Raw genomic sequence first — 20,556 nt, 5'->3', positions numbered from 1 at the left:
AGGTTGTTCCTCCAAATATTGATTTCTGAACTCTTAAAATTTATGAATATTAACTTGTTTTCTTTGCATTATTTGAGGTCTGAAAGCTTTGCATCTTTCTTGTTATTTCAGCCATTTCTCATTTTCTATAATAAATGCTCTAAATGACAATATTTTATTTGGAATTTGGGAGAAATGTTGTTTGTAGTTTATAAAATAAAACAACAATGTTTATTTTACTCAAACATGAACCTATAAATAGCAAAATCAGAGAAACTGATTCAGAAACTGAAGTGGTCTTTTCATTTTTTTCAGAGCTGTATGTAGTAAAAAGTACAAAATCTACAAAAATGGATATACTTGTTTGGACAGTGATGATACAATGTGTACCAACTTAGGCCCTGCTTTTACTTGCTATATATATATATATATACATATATATATATATATCAGTTAATAATTCGTTATTTTATATTTTATAAATTATTTAGTTTGTATGTGTCAATTTGTTTTTATGGTCTTTTAGAATATTCTATTTTTTTCTTCTTTTTACATATAAATTGTATTAGTCTATATCAAATGCTGTTTTAAACTTAGTATTTCTTCAATTTATTATTTTGACTATTTGGTTCTTATTATTTTTAATTTATTATTAAATGTTTTTAATCCCTTTTAAACTCTAAAGGATCGGCTGCATTGTAAATGAGGGCCACCCTCAATGTATTCCCCAGTAAAAAAATAAAGTTTGTTTTTAACATAAGTATTATAATCACGAGAATATTTATAGCCAGGTTTATAATGGCTTATAAATGCATAATAATATGTTACAAATGTGTTTATAGAGTCTAATACAGATGACATTCATAGAAAGTGATACCAAAAAACTTCTTGTGTAACTGTGTTCATTACAATTTCTCTTATCATCCTCCTCACTGTGCGTGGTGGCAAAATAAACTTGCGTCCTCGTCCAGGCTTGTTTACCACTGTTCCAGTTGTTTTAAACTTCTTAATAATTCCTCTGACAGTAGATATGGACAGGTGTAGGCGAGTAGCGATTTTCTTGTAGCCATTGCCTGACTTGTGAAGGTCAACACACATCTGCCTCACTTGAATGGTATGTTCCTTTGTCTTTCCCATGTTGAAGATAAATGGCCTCTGTGTCACGTCATATTTATACCCCAGGGAAACAGGAAGTTGTGAATTACTAATTAAATGTTCCTACATACTCTGATCAACTTCGTAAACTACTGTAGAAGTGACAGAAATACTTTTATTACATTTATTTCCTAAGAATTGTTAGGGGTGCCAATAATTGTGGAACAGGTGATTTTATGAAGAATAATTATTTCTTAGTCAGGGATTTTATTTCCCCCTTAAAATTTACTTGAGTTAAAGGTTGTATTTTACTTTTTTCCCATCGTGGTCCTATATTATTTTGAACAAAACTCAATTTATGAGAAGCTAAAGAACACATCTTAACCAGGGGTGCCAATAATTATGGAGGGCACTGTATATTATCATCAAAACAACAAGTCAATTAACCCCTTATCAGGCGAGGATTTCTATCAATTTTCTGCCTAATATTACACCACTAAATCTTAAGGATTTCTATTCAAGCATTAAATAAAAAGCTTTGATATGTTTGATAAGGAACTGAAAATCATAATTGTAATTGTAATAGAAAATATATGTAAAAAAATATTAATTAAGTAAATCTGCCAATGTCAAAATATTATCTATAAAATCATAAAATTGTCTCTTTCCTGAACTTTATTTTAAAATCAATATATATTTTTGAATACAAGTCAAACAGTTCCTGTCCTCCAAACCTTTAGTTTTATTAGGTTTGTCTAGTTTTACCTCTATTTTCAAACCTGCAGAATTTGGGTTGATTCCTAAATTCAGATTTACTGATCTAGAATCATTAAGTGAATTAGAGAGAAAACAGGCAATTTTTTTTAAAGTTATTTTACTGCAGAAAAAAGGGTTTTGTATCACCAACACCTGTAGCCTGTATACAGGACAAGTCATTTTAAGGGGTTAAATAATTTAAAATATTTGCCATATTTGCCCTTATAATCTAAACGATATCCTCTTTTTCCCTAAAAACAGTGTTTTAATCCTTTTCTTGATCTCCTGCAGTTTCAGTCCATAAATAACAGGATTAAACAGAGGAAGAATAACCAGAATTGCCATTGACATCATCATAGAAGCGATATGAGGTACACTTTTTTCTAGTCGGTTATTGATAACCTCAAAACAGGAGATAACAGAGAAAACTAGATTGCAGTTCCTGCAGAAACTGCGAGTGTGATTGCAGTGCTGGCTGGTATCTGCTAAGGTGTTGCTAGGTGGTTGCTAAGGTGTTGCTAGGTGGTTGCTAAGGTGTTGCTGTGGTATCCGGGGTGGTTGCTAAGATGTTGCTAGGTGGTTGCTAAGGTATTGCTAGGCGGTTGCTAAGGTGTTGCTATGGTATCCAGGATGGTTGCTAAGGTGTTGCTAGGTGGTTGCTAGGGTGTTGCTAGGCGGTTGCTAAGGTGTTGCTATGGTATCCGGGGTGGTTGCTAAGGTGTTGCTAGGTGGTTGCTAGGGTGTTGCTAGGCGGTTGCTAAGGTGTTGCTATGGTATCCGGGGTGGTTGCTAAGGTGTTGCTAGGTGGTTGCTAGGGTGTTGCTAGGCGGTTGCTAAGGTGTTGCTATGGTATCCGGGGTGGTTGCTAAGGTGTTGCTATGGTATCCGGGGTGGTTGCTAAGGTGTTGCTAGGTGGTTGCTAAGGTGTTGCTAGGCGGTTGCTAAGGTGTTGCTATGGTATCTGGGGTGGTTGCTAAGGTGTTGCTAGGTGGTTGCTAGGTGGTTGCTAGGGTGTTGCTAGGCGGTTGCTAAGGTGTTGCTATGGTATCCGGGGTGGTTGCTAAGGTGTTGCTAGGTGGTTGCTAGGTGGTTGCTAGGGTGTTGCTAGGCGGTTACTAAGGTGTTGCTATGGTATCCGGGGTGGTTGCTAAGGTGTTGCTAGGTGGTTGCTAGGTGGTTGCTAGGGTGTTGCTAGGCGGTTGCTAGGTGGTTGCTAAGGTGTTGCTATGGTATCCGGGGTGGTTGCTAAGGTGTTGCTAGGTGGTTGCTAGGTGGTTGCTAGGGTGTTGCTAGGCGGTTGCTAAGGTGTTGCTATGGTATCCGGGGTGGTTGCTAAGGTGTTGCTAAGTGGTTGGTAGGTGGTTGCTAAGGTGTTGCTAGGCGGTTGCTAAGGTGTTGCTATGGTATCCGGGGTGGTTGCTAAGGTGTTGCTAGGTGGTTGCTAGGGTGTTGCTAGGCGGTTGCTAAGGTGTTGCTATGGTATCCGGGGTGGTTGCTAAGGTGTTGCTATGGTATCCGGGGTGGTTGCTAAGGTGTTGCTAGGTGGTTGCTAAGGTGTTGCTAGGCGGTTGCTAAGGTGTTGCTATGGTATCTGGGGTGGTTGCTAAGGTGTTGCTAGGTGGTTGCTAGGTGGTTGCTAGGGTGTTGCTAGGCGGTTGCTAAGGTGTTGCTATGGTATCCGGGGTGGTTGCTAAGGTGTTGCTAGGTGGTTGCTAGGTGGTTGCTAGGGTGTTGCTAGGCGGTTACTAAGGTGTTGCTATGGTATCCGGGGTAGTTGCTAAGGTGTTGCTAGGTGGTTGCTAGGTGGTTGCTAGGGTGTTGCTAGGCGGTTGCTAGGCGGTTGCTAAGGTGTTGCTATGGTATCCGGGGTGGTTGCTAAGGTGTTGCTAGGTGGTTGCTAGGTGGTTGCTAGGGTGTTGCTAGGCGGTTGCTAAGGTGTTGCTATGGTATCCGGGGTGGTTGCTAAGGTGTTGCTAAGTGGTTGGTAGGTGGTTGCTAAGGTGTTGCTAGGCGGTTGCTAAGGTGTTGCTATGGTATCTGGGGTGGTTACTAAGGTGTTGCTAGGTGGTTGCTAGGTGGTTGCTAAGGTGTTGCCAGGCGGTTGCTAAGGTGTTGCTATGGTATCTGGGGTGGTTGCTAAGGTGTTGCTAGGTGGTTGCTAGGTGGTTGCTAGGGTGTTGCTAGGCGGTTGCTAAGGTGTTGCTATGGTATCCGGGATGGTTGCCAAGGTGTTGCTAGGTGGTTGCTAGGTGGTTGCTAGGGTGTTGCTAGGCGGTTGCTAAGGTGTTGCTATGGTATCCGGGGTGGTTGCTATGGTGTTTCTAGGTGGTTGCTAGGTGATGTATATACATCAATTAGATTAAATGGTGTTTGCACGTTGCTACGCAACGTGCAAATACATCAATCAGCTATGCACGCTAGGTTGCTCTGGCCGTTCGGGGGTGTCCAAACTTTTGACCCGTGGCTCCATTACACACAGTACTGGGGGGCCGGGGTGTCCAAACTTTTGACCCATGGCTCCATTACACACAGTACTGGGGGGGGGCCGGGGTGTCCAAACTTTTGACCTAACGCTGATTTATCCCATAGCTGCTCCATACACTCACAGTACTGGAGTTCTAGCTACCTGTCCTTCGATCTAGCTGCCGTCCTCCGATTGGCCCCATTCATTCCAATGGGGCCACTTCGTACGACATTCGTACGAAATCCGTACGTCGTAACTTTTCGTAACGCATATTTTCGGAAAGAGCTCAATAAGTTCTACAGGTCCTCAATTGGTTTCATCTTCGTATTTCAAAAATTGCGACGTCCACGGGCGTGCAAAGTTCTGCCCATTCATTTTCAATGGTCAAAAAAACGCGTACTTACGAAGTTTTTACGAAAAACGTAAGTCCGATCGGAAAGCTGTATACAAGCCCACCATTCCCGATATGGACGCACGTTTTCTCTTTTGAACGAAGTCGATATTTCGAAAACTGCGGCACTAGTTAACCGGACAAAAAACAGGTGGAATAATAATAATAACTAGATTGCAGTTCCTACAGAAACTGCGAGTGTGATTGCAGAGCTGGCTGGTATCTGCTATGGTGTTGCTAAGGTGTTGCTAAGTGGTTGCTAAGGTGTTGCTATCGTATCCAGGGTGGTTGCTAAGGTGTTGCTAAGTGGTTGCTAGGTGGTTGCTAAGGTGTTGCTAGGTGGTTGCTAAGGTGTTGCAATGGTATCCGGGGTGGTTGCTAAGGTGTTGCTAGATGGTTGCTAGGCGGTTGCTAAGGTGTTGCTATGGTATCCGGGGTGGTTGCTAAGGTGTTGCTAGGTGGTTGCTAAGGTGTTGCTATGGTATCCGGGGTGGTTGCTAAGGTGTTGCTAGGTGGTTGCTAGGGTGTTGCTAGGCGGTTGCTAAGGTGTTGCTATGGTATCCGGGGTGGTTGCTAAGGTGTTGCTAGGTGGTTGCTAGGGTGTTGCTAGGCGGTTGCTAAGGTGTTGCTATGGTATCCGGGGTGGTTGCTAAGGTGTTGCTAAGTGGTTGCTACGTGGTTGCTAAGGTGTTGCTAGGCGGTTGCTAAGGTGTTGCTATGGTATCCGGGGTGGTTGCTAAGGTGTTGCTAGGTGGTTGCTAGGTGGTTGCTAGAGTGTTGCTAGGCGGTTGCTAAGGTGTTGCTATGGTATCCGGGGTGGTTGCTAAGGTGTTGCTAGGTGGTTGCTAGGTGGTTGCTAGGGTGTTGCTAGGCGGTTGCTAAGGTGTTGCTATGGTATCCGGGGTGGTTGCTAAGGTGTTGCTAGGTGGTTGCTAGGTGGTTGCTAGGGTGTTGCTAGGCGGTTGCTAAGGTGTTGCTATGGTATCCAGGGTGGTTGCTAAGGTGTTGCTAGGTGGTTGCTAGGTGGTTGCTAAGGTGTTGCTAGGCGGTTGCTAAGGTGTTGCTATGGTATCCGGGGTGGTTGCTAAGGTGTTGCTAGGTGGTTGCTAGGTGGTTGCTAGGGTGTTGCTAGGCGGTTGCTAAGGTGTTGCTATGGTATCCGGGGTGGTTGCTAAGGTGTTGCTAGGTGGTTGCTAAGGTGTTGCTAGGCGGTTGCTAAGGTGTTGCTATGGTATCCTGGGTGGTTGCTAAGGTGTTGCTAGGTGGTTGCTAGGCGGTTGCTAAGGTGTTGCTATGGTATCCGGGGTGGTTGCTAAGGTGTTGCTAAGTGGTTGCTATGCGGTTGCTAAGGTGTTGCTAGGCGGTTGCTAAGGTGTTGCTATGGTATCCGGGGAGGTTGCTAAGGTGTTGCTAGGTGGTTGCTAGGTGGTTGCTAAGGTGTTGTTAGGCGGTTGCTAAGGTGTTGCTATGGTATCTGTGGTGGTTGCTATGGTGTTTCTAGGTGGTTGCTAGGTGATTTATGTGCATAAATTAGATTAAATGGTGTTTGCACGTTGCTACGCAACGTGCAAATACATCAATCAGCTATGCACGCTAGGTTGCTCTGGCCGTTCGGGGGTGTCCAAACTTTTGACCCGTGGCTCCAGTACACACAGTACTGGGGGGCCGGGGTGTCCAAACTTTTGACCCATGGCTCCATTACACACAGTACTGGGGGGCCGGGGTGTCCAAACTTTTGACCTAACGCTGATTTATCCCATAGCTGCTCCATTACACACAGTACTGGAGTTCTAGCTACCTGTCCTTCGATCTAGCTGCCGTCCTCCGATTGGCCCCATTCATTCCAATGGGGCCACTTCGTACGACATTCGTACGAAATCCGTACGTCGTAACTTTTCGTAACGCATATTTTCGGAAAGAGCTCAATAAGTTCTACAGGTCCTCAATTGGTTTCATCTTAGTATTTCAAAAATTGCGACGTCCACGGGCGTGCAAAGTTCTGCCAATTCATTTTCAATGGTCAAAAAAACGCGTACTTACGAAGTTTTTACGAAAAACGTAAGTCCGATCGGAAAGCTGTATACAAGCCCACCATTCCCGATATGGACGCACGTTTTCTCTTTTGAACGAAGTCGATATTTCGAAAACTGCGGCACTAGTTAACCGGACAAAAAACAGGTGGAATAATAATAATAACTAGATTGCAGTTCCTACAGAAACTGCGAGTGTGATTGCAGTGCTGGCTGGTATCTGCTATGGTGTTGCTAAGGTGTTGCTATGGTATCCGGGGTGGTTGCTAAGGTGTTGCTAGGTGGTTGCTAGGGTGTTGCTAGGCGGTTGCTAAGGTGTTGCTATGGTATCCGGGGTGGTTGCTAAGGTGTTGCTAGGTGGTTGCTAGGTGGTTGCTAAGGTGTTGCTAGGCGGTTGCTAAGGTGTTGCTATGGTATCCGGGGTGGTTGCTAAGGTGTTGCTAGGTGGTTGCTAGGTGGTTGCTAGGGTGTTGCTAGGCGGTTGCTAAGGTGTTGCTAGGTGGTTGCTAGGTGGTTGCTAGGGTGTTCCTAGGCGGTTGCTAAGGTGTTGCTATGGTATCCGGGGTAGTTGCTAAGCTGTTGCTAGGTGGTTGCTAGGTGGTTGCTAGGGTGTTGCTAGGCGGTTGCTAAGGTGTTGCTATGGTATCCGGGGTGGTTGCTAAGGTGTTGCTAGGTGGTTGCTAGGGTGTTGCTAGGCGGTTGCTAAGGTGTTGCTATGGTATCCGGGGTGGTTGCTAAGGTGTTGCTAGGTGGTTGCTAGGTGGTTGCTAAGGTGTTGCTAGGCGGTTGCTAAGGTGTTGCTATGGTATCCGGGGTGGTTGCTAAGGTGTTGCTAGGTGGTTGCTAGGTGGTTGCTAAGGTGTTGCTAGGCGGTTGCTAAGGTGTTGCTATGGTATCCGGGGTGGTTGCTAAGGTGTTGCTAGGTGGTTGCTAGGTGGTTGCTAGGGTGTTGCTAGGTGGTTGCTAAGGTGTTGCTATGGTATCCGGGGTGGTTGCTAAGGTGTTGCTAGGTGGTTGCTAAGGTGTTGCTAGGCGGTTGCTAAGGTGTTGCTAGGCGGTTGCTAAGGTGTTGCTATGGTATTTGGGGTGGTTGCTAAGGTGTTGCTAGGTGGTTGCTAGGTGGTTGCTAGGGTGTTGCTAGGCGGTTGCTAAGGTGTTGCTATGGTATCCGGGGTGGTTGCTAAGGTGTTGCTAGGTGGTTGCTAGGTGGTTGCTACGGTGTTGCTAGGCGGTTGCTAAGGTGTTGCTATGGTATCCGGGGTGGTTGCTAAGGTGTTGCTAAGTGGTTGGTAGGTGGTTACTAAGGTGTTGCTAGGCTGTTGCTAAGGTGTTGCTATGGTATCCGGGGTGGTTGCTAAGGTGTTGCTAGGTGGTTGCTAAGGTGTTGCCAGGCGGTTGCTAAGGTGTTGCTATGGTATCCGGGGTGGTTGCTAAGGTGTTGCTAGGTGGTTGCTAGGTGGTTGCTAGGGTGTTGCTAGGCGGTTGCTAAGGTGTTGCTATGGTATCCGGGATGGTTGCTAAGGTGTTGCTAGGTGGTTGCTAGGTGGTTGCTAGGGTGTTGCTAGGCGGTTGCTAAGGTGTTGCTATGGTATCCGGGGTGGTTGCTATGGTGTTTCTAGGTGGTTGCTAGGTGATTTATATGCATAAATTAGATTAAATGGTGTTTGCACGTTGCTACGCAACGTGCAAATACATCAATCAGCTATGCACGCTAGGTTGCTCTGGCCGTTCGGGGGTGTCCAAACTTTTGACCCGTGGCTCCATTACACACAGTACTGGGGGGCCGGGGTGTCCAAACTTTTGACCCGTGGCTCCATTACACACAGTACTGGGGGGCCGGGGTGTCCAAACTTTTGACCTAATGCTGTTTTATCCCATAGCTGCTCCATACACTCACAGTACTGGAGTTCTAGCTACCTGTCCTTCGATCTAGCTGCCGTCCTCCGATTGGCCCCATTCATTCCAATGGGGCCACTTCGTACGACATTCGTACGAAATTCGTACGTCGTAACTTTTCGTAACGCATATTTTCGGAAAGAGCTCAATAAGTTCTACAGGTCCTCAATTGGTTTCATCTTCGTATTTCAAAAATTGCGACGTCCACGGGCGTGCAAAGTTCTGCCCATTCATTTTCAATGGTCAAAAAAACGCGTACTTACGAAGTTTTTACGAAAAACGTAAGTCCGATCGGAAAGCTGTATACAAGCCCACCATTCCCGATATGGACGCACGTTTTCTCTTTTGAACGAAGTCGATATTTCGAAAACTGCGGCACTAGTTAACCGGACAAAAAACAGGTGGAATAATAATAATAAGAAGAAGAAGAAGAAGAATAAGACTTAAGAAGAACAATACTGTGATTGCATTACTGCAATCACACTAACTAGATTGCAGTTCCTACAGAAACTGCGAGTGTGATTGCAGTGCTGGCTGGTATCTGCTATGGTGTTGCTAAGGTGTTGCTAAGTGGTTGCTAAGGTGTGGCTATGGTATCCGGGGTGGTTGCTAAGGTGTTGCTAAGTGGTTGCTAGGTGGTTGCTAAGGTGTTGCTAGGCGGTTGCTAAGATGTTGCTATGGTATCTGGGGTGGTTGCTAAGGTGTTGCTAGGTGGTTGCTAAGGTGTTGCTAGGCGGTTGCTAAGGTGTTGCTATGGTATCCAGGGTGGTTGCTAAGGTGTTGCTAGGTGGTTGCTAGGTGGTTGCTAAGGTGTTGCTAGGCGGTTGCTAAGGTGTTGCTATGGTATCCGGGGTGGTTGCTAAGGTGTTGCTAGGTGGTTGCTAGGTGGTTGCTAAGGTGTTGCTAGGCGGTTGCTAAGGTGTTGCTATGGTATCCGGGGTGGTTGCTAAGGTGTTGCTAGGTGGTTGCTAGGGTGTTGCTATGGTATCCGGGGTGGTTGCTAAGGTGTTGCTAGGTGGTTGCTAGGTGGTTGCTAGGGTGTTGCTAGGCGGTTGCTAAGGTGTTGCTATGGTATCCGCGGTGGTTGCTAAGGTGTTGCTAGGTGGTTGCTAAGGTGTTGCTAGGCGGTTGCTAAGGTGTTGCTATGGTATCCGGGGTGGTTGCTAAGGTGTTGCTAGGTGGTTGCTAAGGTGTTGCTAGGCGGTTGCTAAGGTGTTGCTATGGTATCCGGGGTGGTTGCTAAGGTGTTGCTAGGTGGTTGCTAGGGTGTTGCTAGGCGGTTGCTAAGGTGTTGCTATGGTATCCGGGGTGGTTGCTAAGGTGTTGCTAGGTGGTTGCTAGGGTGTTGCTAGGCGGTTGCTAAGGTGTTGCTATGGTATCCGGGGTGGTTGCTATGGTGTTTCTAGGTGGTTGCTAGGTGATGTATATGCATAAATTTGATTAAATGGTGTTTGCACGTTGCTACGCAACGTGCAAATACATCAATCAGCTATGCACGCTAGGTTGCTCTGGCCGTTCGGGGGTGTCCAAACTTTTGACCCGTGGCTCCATTACACACAGTACTGGGGGGCCGGGGTGTCCAAACTTTTGACCCGTGGCTCCATTACACACAGTACTGGGGGGCCGGGGTGTCCAAACTTTTGACCTAACGCTGATTTATCCCATAGCTGCTCCATTACACACAGTACTGGAGTTCTAGCTACCTGTCCTTCGATCTAGCTGCCGTCCTCCGATTGGCCCCATTCATTCCAATGGGGCCACTTCGTACGACATTCGTACGAAATCCGTACGTCGTAACTTTTCGTAACGCATATTTTCAGAAAGAGCTCAATAAGTTCTACAGGTCCTCAATTGGTTTCATCTTAGTATTTCAAAAATTGCGACGTCCACGGGCGTGCAAAGTTCTGCCCATTCATTTTCAATGGGCAAAAAAACGCGTACTTACGAAGTTTTTACGAAAAACGTAAGTCCGATCGGAAAGCTGTATACAAGCCCACCATTCCCGATATGGACGCACGTTTTCTCTTTTGAACGAAGTCGATATTTCGAAAACTGCGGCACTAGTTAACCGGACAAAAAACAGGTGGAATAATAATAATAATAATAATAATAAGAAGAAGAAGAATAAGACTTAAGAAGAACAATACTGTGATTGCATTACTGCAATCACACTAATAATAATAATAATAATAATAAGAATAAGACTTAAGAAGAACAATACTGTGATTGCATTACTGCAATCACACTAATAATAATAATAATAATAATAATAAGAACTAGATTGCAGTTCCTACAGAAACTGCGAGTGTGATTGCAGTGCTGGCTGGTATCTGCTGTGGTGTTGCTAAGGTGTTGCTAAGTGGTTGCTAAGGTGTGGCTATGGTATCCGGGGTGGTTGCTAAGGTGTTGCTAAGTGGTTGCTAGGTGGTTGCTAAGGTGTTGCTAGGCGGTTGCTAAGGTGTTGCTATGGTATCTGGGGTGGTTGCTAAGGTGTTGCTAGGTGGTTGCTAAGGTGTTGCTAGGCGGTTGCTAAGGTGTTGCTATGGTATCCGGGGTGGTTGCTAAGGTGTTGCTAGCTGGTTGCTAGGTGGTTGCTAAGGTGTTGCTAGGCGGTTGCTAAGGTGTTGCTATGGTATCCGGGGTGGTTGCTAAGGTGTTGCTAGGTGGTTGCTAGGTGGTTGCTAAGTTGTTGCTAGGCGGTTGCTAAGGTGTTGCTATGGTATCCGGGGTGGTTGCTAAGGTGTTGCTAGGTGGTTGCTAGGGTGTTGCTAGGCGGTTGCTAAGGTGTTGCTATGGTATCCGGGGTGGTTGCTAAGGTGTTGCTAGGTGGTTGCTAGGTGGTTGCTAGGGTGTTGCTAGGCGGTTGCTAAGGTGTTGCTATGGTATCCGGGGTGGTTGCTAAGGTGTTGCTAGGTGGTTGCTAGGTGGTTGCTAGGGTGTTGCTAGGCGGTTGCTAAGGTGTTGCTATGGTATCCAGGGTGGTTGCTAAGGTGTTGCTAGGTGGTTGCTAGGGTGTTGCTAGGCGGTTGCTAAGGTGTTGCTATGGTATCCGGGGTGGTTGCTAAGGTGTTGCTAGGTGGTTGCTAGGTGGTTGCTAGGGTGTTGCTAGGCGGTTGCTAAGGTGTTGCTATGGTATCCGGGGTGGTTGCTAAGGTGTTGCTAGGTGGTTGCTAGGTGGTTGCTAGGGTGTTGCTAGGCGGTTGCTAAGGTGTTGCTATGGTATCCGGGGTGGTTGCTAAGGTGTTGCTAGGTGGTTGCTAGGTGGTTGCTAGGGTGTTGCTAGGCGGTTGCTAAGGTGTTGCTATGGTATCCGGGGTGGTTGCTAAGGTGTTGCTAGGTGGTTGCTAGGGTGTTGCTAGGCGGTTGCTAAGGTGTTGCTATGGTATCCGGGGTGGTTGCTAAGGTGTTGCTAGGTGGTTGCTAGGTGGTTGCTAGGGTGTTGCTAGGCGGTTGCTAAGGTGTTGCTATGGTATCCGGGGTGGTTGCTAAGGTGTTGCTAGGTGGTTGCTAGGTGGTTGCTAGGGTGTTGCTAGGCGGTTGCTAAGGTGTTGCTATGGTATCTGGGGTGGTTGCTAAGGTGTTGCTAGATGGTTGCTAGGTGGTTGCTATGGTGTTGCTAGGCGGTTGCTAGGCGGTTGCTAAGGTGTTGCTATGGTATCCGGGGTGGTTGCTAAGGTGTTGCTAAGGTGTCGCTAGGCGGTTGCTAAGGTGTTGCTATGGTATCCGGGGAGGTTGCTAAGGTGTTGCTAGGTGGTTGCTAGGTGGTTGCTAAGGTGTTGCTAGGCGGTTGCTAAGGTGTTGCTATGGTATCTGTGGTGGTTGCTATAGTGTTTCTAGGTGGTTGCTAGGTGATTTATATGCATAAATTAGATTAAATGGTGTTTGCACGTTGCTACGCAACGTGCAAATACATCAATCAGCTATGCACGCTAGGTTGCTCTGGCCGTTCGGGGGTGTCCAAACTTTTGACCCGTGGCTCCATTACACACAGTACTGGGGGGCCGGGGTGTCCAAACTTTTGACCCATGGCTCCATTACACACAGTACTGGGGGGGGGCCGGGGTGTCCAAACTTTTGACCTAACGCTGATTTATCCCATAGCTGCTCCATACACTCACAGTACTGGAGTTCTAGCTACCTGTCCTTCGATCTAGCTGCCGTCTTCCGATTGGCCCCATTCATTCCAATGGGGCCACTTCGTACGACATTCGTACGAAATCCGTACGACGTAACTTTTCGTAACGCATATTTTCGGAAAGAGCTCAATAAGTTCTACAGGTCCTCAATTGGTTTCATCTTAGTATTTCAAAAATTGCGACGTCCACGGGCGTGCAAAGTTCTGCCCATTCATTTTCAATGGGCAAAAAAACGCGTACTTACGAAGTTTTTACGAAAAACGTAATTCCGATCGGAAAGCTGTATACAAGCCCACCATTCCCGATAAGGACGCACGTTTTCTCTTTTGAACGAAGTCGATATTTCGAAAACTGCGGCACTAGTTAACCGGACAAAAAACAGGTGGAATAATAAGAAGAAGAAGAAGAAGAAGAAGAAGAAGAAGAAGAAGAACTAGATTGCAGTTCCTACAGAAACTGCGAGTGTGATTGCAGTGCTGGCTGGTATCTGCTATGGTGTTGCTAAGGTGTTGCTATGGTATCCGGGGTGGTTGCTAAGGTGTTGCTAGGTGGTTGCTAGGTGGTTGCTAGGGTGTTGCTAGGCGGTTGCTAAGGTGTTGCTATGGTATCCGGGGTGGTTGCTAAGGTGTTGCTAGGTGGTTGCTAGGTGGTTGCTAGGCGGTTGCTAAGGTGTTGCTATGGTATGCGGGGTGGTTGCTAAGGTGTTGCTAGGTGGTTGCTAGGTGGTTGCTAGGGTGTTGCTAGGCGGTTGCTAAGGTGTTGCTATGGTATCCGGGGTGGTTGCTAAGGTGTTGCTAGGTGGTTGCTAGGTGGTTGCTAAGGTGTTGCTAGGCGGTTGCTAAGGTGTTGCTATGGTATGCGGGGTGGTTGCTAAGGTGTTGCTAGGTGGTTGCTAGGTGGTTGCTAAGGTGTTGCTAGGCGGTTGCTAAGGTGTTGCTATGGTATCTGGGGTGGTTGCTAAGGTGTTGCTAGGTGGTTGCTAAGGTGTTGCTAGGCGGTTGCTAAGGTGTTGCTATGGTATCCGGGGTGGTTGCTAAGGTGTTGCTAGGTGGTTGCTAGGTGGTTGCTAAGGTGTTGCTAGGCGGTTGCTAAGGTGTTGCTATGGTATCCGGGGTGGTTGCTAAGGTGTTGCTAGGTGGTTGCTAGGGTGTTGCTAGGCGGTTGCTAAGGTGTTGCTATGGTATCCGGGGTGGTTGCTAAGGTGTTGCTAGGTGGTTGCTAGGTGGTTGCTAAGGTGTTGCTAGGCGGTTGCTAAGGTGTTGCTATGGTATCCGGGGTGGTTGCTAAGGTGTTGCTAGGTGGTTGCTAGGTGGTTGCTAAGGTGTTGCTAGGTGGTTGCTAAGGTGTTGCTATGGTATCTTGGGTGGTTGCTAAGGTGTTGCTAGGTGGTTGCTAGGTGGTTGCTAAGGTGTTGCTATGGTATCCGGGATGGTTGCTAAGGTGTTGCTAGGTGGTTGCTAGGTGGTTGCTAGGGTGTTGCTAGGCGGTTGCTAAGGTGTTGCTATGGTATCCGGTGTGGTTGCTAAGGTGTTGCTAGGCGGTTGCTAAGGTGTTGCTATGGTATCCGGGGTAGTTGCTATGGTGTTGCTAAGTGGTTGGTAGGTCACTCCTTAGCAGTTGCTAGGTGGTTGCTAAGGTGTTGCTATGGTATCTGTGGTGGTTGCTATGGTGTTTCTAGGTGGTTGCTAGGTGATGTATATGCATAAATTTGATTAAATGGTGTTTGCACGTTGCTACGCAACGTGCAAATACATCAATCAGCTATGCACGCTAGGTTGCTCTGGCCGTTCGGGGGTGTCCAAACTTTTGACCCGTGGCTCCATTACACACAGTACTGGGGGGCCGGGGTGTCCAAACTTTTGACCCATGGCTCCATTACACACAGTACTGGGGGGCCGGGGTGTCCAAACTTTTGACCTAACGCTGATTTATCCCATAGCTGCTCCATACACTCACAGTACTGGAGTTCTAGCTACCTGTCCTTCGATCTAGCTGCCGTCCTCCGATTGGCCCCATTCATTCCAATGGGGCCACTTCGTACGACAATCGTACGAAATCCGTACGTCGTAACTTTTCGTAACGCATATTTTCGGAAAGAGCTCAATAAGTTCTACAGGTCCTCAATTGGTTTCATCTTCGTATTTCAAAAATTGCGACGTCCACGGGCGTGCAAAGTTCTGCCCATTCATTTTCAATGGTCAAAAAAACGCGTACTTACGAAGTTTTTACGAAAAACGTAAGTCCGATCGGAAAGCTGTATACAAGCCCACCATTCCCGATATGGACGCACGTTTTCTCTTTTGAACGAAGTCGATATTTCGAAAACTGCGGCACTAGTTAACCGGACAAAAAACAGGTGGAATAATAATAATAATAATAAGAAGAAGAAGAAGAAGAAGAATAAGACTTAAGAAGATCAATACTGTGATTGCATTACTGCAATCACACTAATAAGACTTAAGAAGATCAGTACTGTGATTGCATTACTGCAATCACACTAATAAGACTTAAGAAGAACAATACTGTGATTGCATTACTGCAATCACACTAATGATTAATGCAATGAGATGAGGGAAGCAGGTCTGCAGAGCTTTTCTCCTGAATTCCTTTGAGTTCTTTAAACAGACAGAGAGAATTCTGACATAGGAGAAGATTATAAAGATCACAGGTGGAATCACAGCAATGACTGTAATAAATATCCCGTATAAATTATTTACAGTCGTGTCTCCGCAGCTTAATTTAACAATGGCGTAATTACTGCAGTAGATTCTCTCCAGTTTAAATCGACACAGTTTCAGTCTGTAGGTTAAAATGACCAATATTCCAATTTCACAGAAAGGAACAAACCAGCAGATGAATAAGAGTTTTCTGACAGTAGACATGTTCATAAGAGTCGGGTACTGTAAAGGTTTACATATAGACACGTATCTGTCGTAGGCCATAGCTGATAACAGTGTAAACTCTGTTAACGCAACTGTATAAATGCAAAAAGCTTGAATCAGACATCCTTCATAAGAAATTCCTGGTCTTTCAGACAGAAGGTCACTCAGAAGTTTGGGATAAATCACAGTGGTTCCAAACAAAGAGTTCAGAAGTAAAGCAGTGATGAAAATGTACATCGGCTCATGCAGTTTCTTATCTGTGAGCACAATGAAGATGACACCAGCATTGCAGCATACGATCAGCAAATACACTGTAAAAGAAATGATAAAATAAACATATCTGTACTTTTCCAGCTCTATATGACCCTCCAATAGTATGTAAGTGACAGCCGTTGAATCATTCATGAGTACTCAATATGAAATAAAATATCCCATCAATATCAATAGGATTAGATATGTCTGGTTTGAGTTTTACATCCACTCAAGAGTCAAGCATCATTTAGTAGCCATCAAAAAATAAGCATGTACTGCTGCTGTACAGTAATGCTATGCTAAATACATTTCTTCTTCTGTGTTTAAATATTATATATCAGTGTTCATCTGCATCACTGAATGATTGACAGATCCTGGCCCTTCCTTCCATTGTGAAACAAACAATGACTTAGCTTTAAATCTCTACGGAATAAAGTAGACAATGGGAAAAAAAGACAATGGAAGATGATGTAGCACACAATAAGAAGATGACACATTAATTGCCAAATTTATATGCCTATAACAACTGGAGGTTTACTTAGGGCTCATTCCCATTCCCTTACAATTAGTTTATGAGCCAATCACCTAACCTTCCCATTCATCACATATACACGAATCATCCACAAGGCCACAATCTCTTCACCACGGTCGTCAGGTATTTTATTTTTTAATTACATAGCCAACACTTTCATCCAAAGAGACTTGCATACAGCTTTGGGAAAAAAAATAAGAGAGCACTTAAAAACGATGATTTTCTTTTATTTTACCAAATTGAAAATCTCTGGAATATAAATCAAGAGGAAGATGGATGATCACAAGCCATCAAACCACCAAACTGAACTGCTTGAATTTTCTGCACCAGGAGTAAAGCAGCATAAAGTTATCCAAAAGCAGTGTGTAAGACTGGTGGAGGAGAACATGATGACAAGATGCATGAAAAAAACTGTGATTAAAAACCAGGGTTATTCCTACAAATATTGATTTCTGAACTCTTAAAATTTATGAATATGAACTTGTTTTCTTTGCATTATTTGAGGCCTGAAAGCTCTGTATCTTTCTTGTTATTTCAGCCATTTCTCATTTTCTATAATAAATGCTCTAAATGAGAATATTTGTATTTGGAATTTGGGAGAAATGTTGTTTGTAGTTTATAGAATAAAACAACAATGTTCATTTTACTCAAACATAAACCTATAAATAGCAAAATCAGAGAAACTGATTCAGAAACTAAAGTGGTCTTTTCATTTTTTTCAGAGCTGTATGTAGTAAAAAGTACAAAATCTACAAAAATGGATATACTTGTTTGGACAGTGATGATACAATGTGTACCAACTTAGGTCCTGCTTTTACTTGCTATATATATATATATATATATATATATATATATATATATATATATATATATATATATATATATATATATATATATATATATATCAGTTAATAATTCGTTATTTTATATTTTATAAATTATTTAGTTTGTATGTGTCAATTTGTTTTTATGGTCTTTTAGAATATTCTATTTTTTTCTTCTTTTTACATATAAATTGTATTAGTCTATATCAAATGCTGTTTTAAACTTAGTATTTCTTCAATTTATTATTTTGACTATTTGGTTCTTATTATTTTTAATTTATTATTAAATGTTTTTAATCCCTTTTAAACTCTAAAGGATCGGCTGCATTGTAAATGAGGGCCACCCTCAATGTATTCCCCAGTAAAAAAATAAAGTTTGTTTTTAACATAAGTATTATAATCACGAGAATATTTATAGCCAGGTTTATAATGGCTTATAAATGCATAATAATATGTTACAAATGTGTTTATAGAGTCTAATACAGATGACATTCATAGAAAGTGATACCAAAAAACTTCTTGTGTAACTGTGTTCATTACAATTTCTCTTATCATCCTCCTCACTGTGCGTGGTGGCAAAATAAACTTGCGTCCTCGTCCAGGCTTGTTTACCACTGTTCCAGTTGTTTTAAACTTCTTAATAATTCCTCTGACAGTAGATATGGACAGGTGTAGGCGAGTAGCGATTTTCTTGTAGCCATTGCCTGACTTGTGAAGGTCAACACACATCTGCCTCACTTGAATGGTATGTTCCTTTGTCTTTCCCATGTTGAAGATAAATGGCCTCTGTGTCACGTCATATTTATACCCCAGGGAAACAGGAAGTTGTGAATTACTAATTAAATGTTCCTACATACTCTGATCAACTTCGTAAACTACTGTAGAAGTGACAGAAATACTTTTATTACATTTATTTCCTAAGAATTGTTAGGGGTGCCAATAATTGTGGAACAGGTGATTTTATGAAGAATAATTATTTCTTAGTCAGGGATTTTATTTCCCCCTTAAAATTTACTTGAGTTAAAGGTTGGACTTTACTTTTTTTTCCCATCGTGGTCCTATATTATTTTGAACAAAACTCAATTTATGAGAAGCTAAAGAACACATCTTAACCAGGGGTGCCAATAATTATGGAGGGCACTGTATATTATCATCAAAACAACAAGTCAATTAACCCCTTATCAGGCGAGGATTTCTATCAATTTTCTGCCTTATATTACACCACTAAATCTTAAGGATTTCTATTCAAGCATTAAATAAAAAGCTTTGATATGTTTGATAAGGAACTGAAAATCATAATTGTAATTGTAATAGAAAATATATGTAAAAAAATATTAATTAAGTAAATCTGCTAATGTCAAAATATTATCTATAAAATCATAAAATTGTCTCTTTCCTGAACTTTATTTTAAAATCAATATATATTTTTGAATACAAGTCAAACAGTTCATGTCCTCCAAACCTTTAGTTTTATTAGGTTTGTCTAGTTTTACCTCTATTTTCAAACCTGCAGAATTTGGGTTGATTCCTAAATTCAGATTTACTGATCTAGAATTATTAAGTGAATTAGAGAGAAAACAGGCAATTAAGTTATTTTACTGCAGAAAAAAGGGTTTTGTATCACCAACACCTGTAGCCTGTATACAGGACAAGTCATTTTAAGGGGTTAAATAATTTAAAATATTTGCCATATTTGCCCTTATAATCTAAACGATATCCTCTTTTTCCCTAAAAACAGTGTTTTAATCCTTTTCTTGATCTCCTGCAGTTTCAGTCCATAAATAACAGGATTAAACAGAGGAAGAATAACCAGAATTGCCATTGACATCATCATAGAAGCGATATGAGGTACACTTTTTTCTAGTCGGTTATTGATAACCTCAAAACAGGAGATAACAGAGAAAATGATTAATGCGATGAGATGAGGGAAGCAGGTCTGCAGAGCTTTTCTCCTGAATTCCTTTGAGTTCTTTAAACAGACAGAGAGAATTCTGACATAGGAGAAGATTATAAAGATCACAGGTGGAATCACAGCAATGACTGTAATAAATATCCCGTATAAATTATTTACAGTCGTGTCTCCGCAGCTTAATTTAACAATGGCGTAATTACTGCAGTAGATTCTCTCCAGTTTAAATCGACACAGTTTCAGTCTGTAGGTTAAAATGACCAATATTCCAATTTCACAGAAAGGAACAAACCAGCAGATGAATAAGAGTTTTCTGACAGTAGACATGTTCATAAGAGTCGGGTATTGTAAAGGTTTACATATGGACACGTATCTGTCGTAGGCCATAGCTGATAACAGTGTAAACTCTGTTAACGCAACTGTATAAATGCAAAAAGCTTGAAACAGACATCCTTCATAAGAAATTCCTGGTCTTTCAGACAGAAGGTCACTCAGAAGTTTGGGATAAATCACAGTGGTTCCAAACAAAGAGTTCAGAAGTAAAGCAGTGATGAAAATGTACATCGGCTCATGCAGTTTCTTATCCGTGAGCACGATGAAGATGACACCAGCATTGCAGCATACGATCAGCAAATACACTGTAAAAGAAATGATAAAATAAACATATATGTACTTTTCCAGCTCTATATGACCCTCCAATAGTATGTAAGTGACAGCCGTTGAATCATTCATGAGTACTCAATATGAAATAAAATATCCCATCAATATCAATAGGATTAGATATGTCTGGTTTGAGTTTTACATCCACTCAAGAGTCAAGCATCATTTAGTAGCCATCAAAAAATAAGCATGTACTGCTGCTGTACAGTAATGCTATGCTAAATACATTTCTTCTTCTGTGTTTAAATATTATATATCAGTGTTCATCTGCATCACTGAATGATTGACAGATCCTGGCCCTTCCTTCCATTGTGAAACAAACAATGACTTAGCTTTAAATCTCTACGGAATAAAGTAGACAATGGGAAAAAAAGACAATGGAAGATGATGTAGCACACAATAAGAAGATGACACATTAATTGCCAAATTTATATGCCTATAACAACTGGAGGTTTACTTAGGGCTCATTCCCATTCCCTTACAATTAGTTTATGATCCAATCACCTAACCTTCCCATTCATCACATATACACGAATCATCCACAAGGCCACAATCTCTTCACCACGGTCGTCAGGTATTTTATTTTTTAATTACATAGCCAACACTTTCATCCAAAGAGACTTACATACAGCTTTGGGAAAAAAATAAGAGAGCACTTAAAAATGATGATTTTCTTTGATTTATCCAAATTAAAAACCTCTGGAATATAATCAAGAGGAAGATGGATGATCACAAACCATCAAACCACCA

General features: G+C 43.1%; 2 protein-coding genes across 2 annotated transcripts; both read right to left on the bottom strand.

Annotated features, from left to right (window-relative positions):
* Window positions 1-1,812: 1,812 nt before the first annotated feature.
* Window positions 1,813-16,108, bottom strand: LOC125799393 (putative gustatory receptor clone PTE03). Its single transcript, XM_049475977.1, has 2 exons — window positions 15,296-16,108; window positions 1,813-2,258 (listed from the first exon to the last, which is right to left on the bottom strand). The coding sequence occupies exons 1-2, from the start codon at window positions 16,032-16,034 to the stop codon at window positions 2,053-2,055; spliced, it is 945 nt and encodes a 314-aa protein (XP_049331934.1). The 5' UTR covers window positions 16,035-16,108; the 3' UTR covers window positions 1,813-2,052.
* Window positions 16,109-18,879: 2,771 nt separating this feature from the next.
* Window positions 18,880-19,968, bottom strand: LOC125799391 (putative gustatory receptor clone PTE03). Its single transcript, XM_049475974.1, has one exon. The coding sequence runs from the start codon at window positions 19,876-19,878 to the stop codon at window positions 18,937-18,939; it is 942 nt and encodes a 313-aa protein (XP_049331931.1). The 5' UTR covers window positions 19,879-19,968; the 3' UTR covers window positions 18,880-18,936.
* Window positions 19,969-20,556: the final 588 nt, after the last annotated feature.

Source organism: Astyanax mexicanus, chromosome 3, assembly GCF_023375975.1.
Source record: "Astyanax mexicanus isolate ESR-SI-001 chromosome 3, AstMex3_surface, whole genome shotgun sequence".
NCBI lineage: Eukaryota > Metazoa > Chordata > Actinopteri > Characiformes > Acestrorhamphidae > Astyanax > Astyanax mexicanus.
This window is presented reverse-complemented; position numbering and strand designations above follow the sequence as displayed.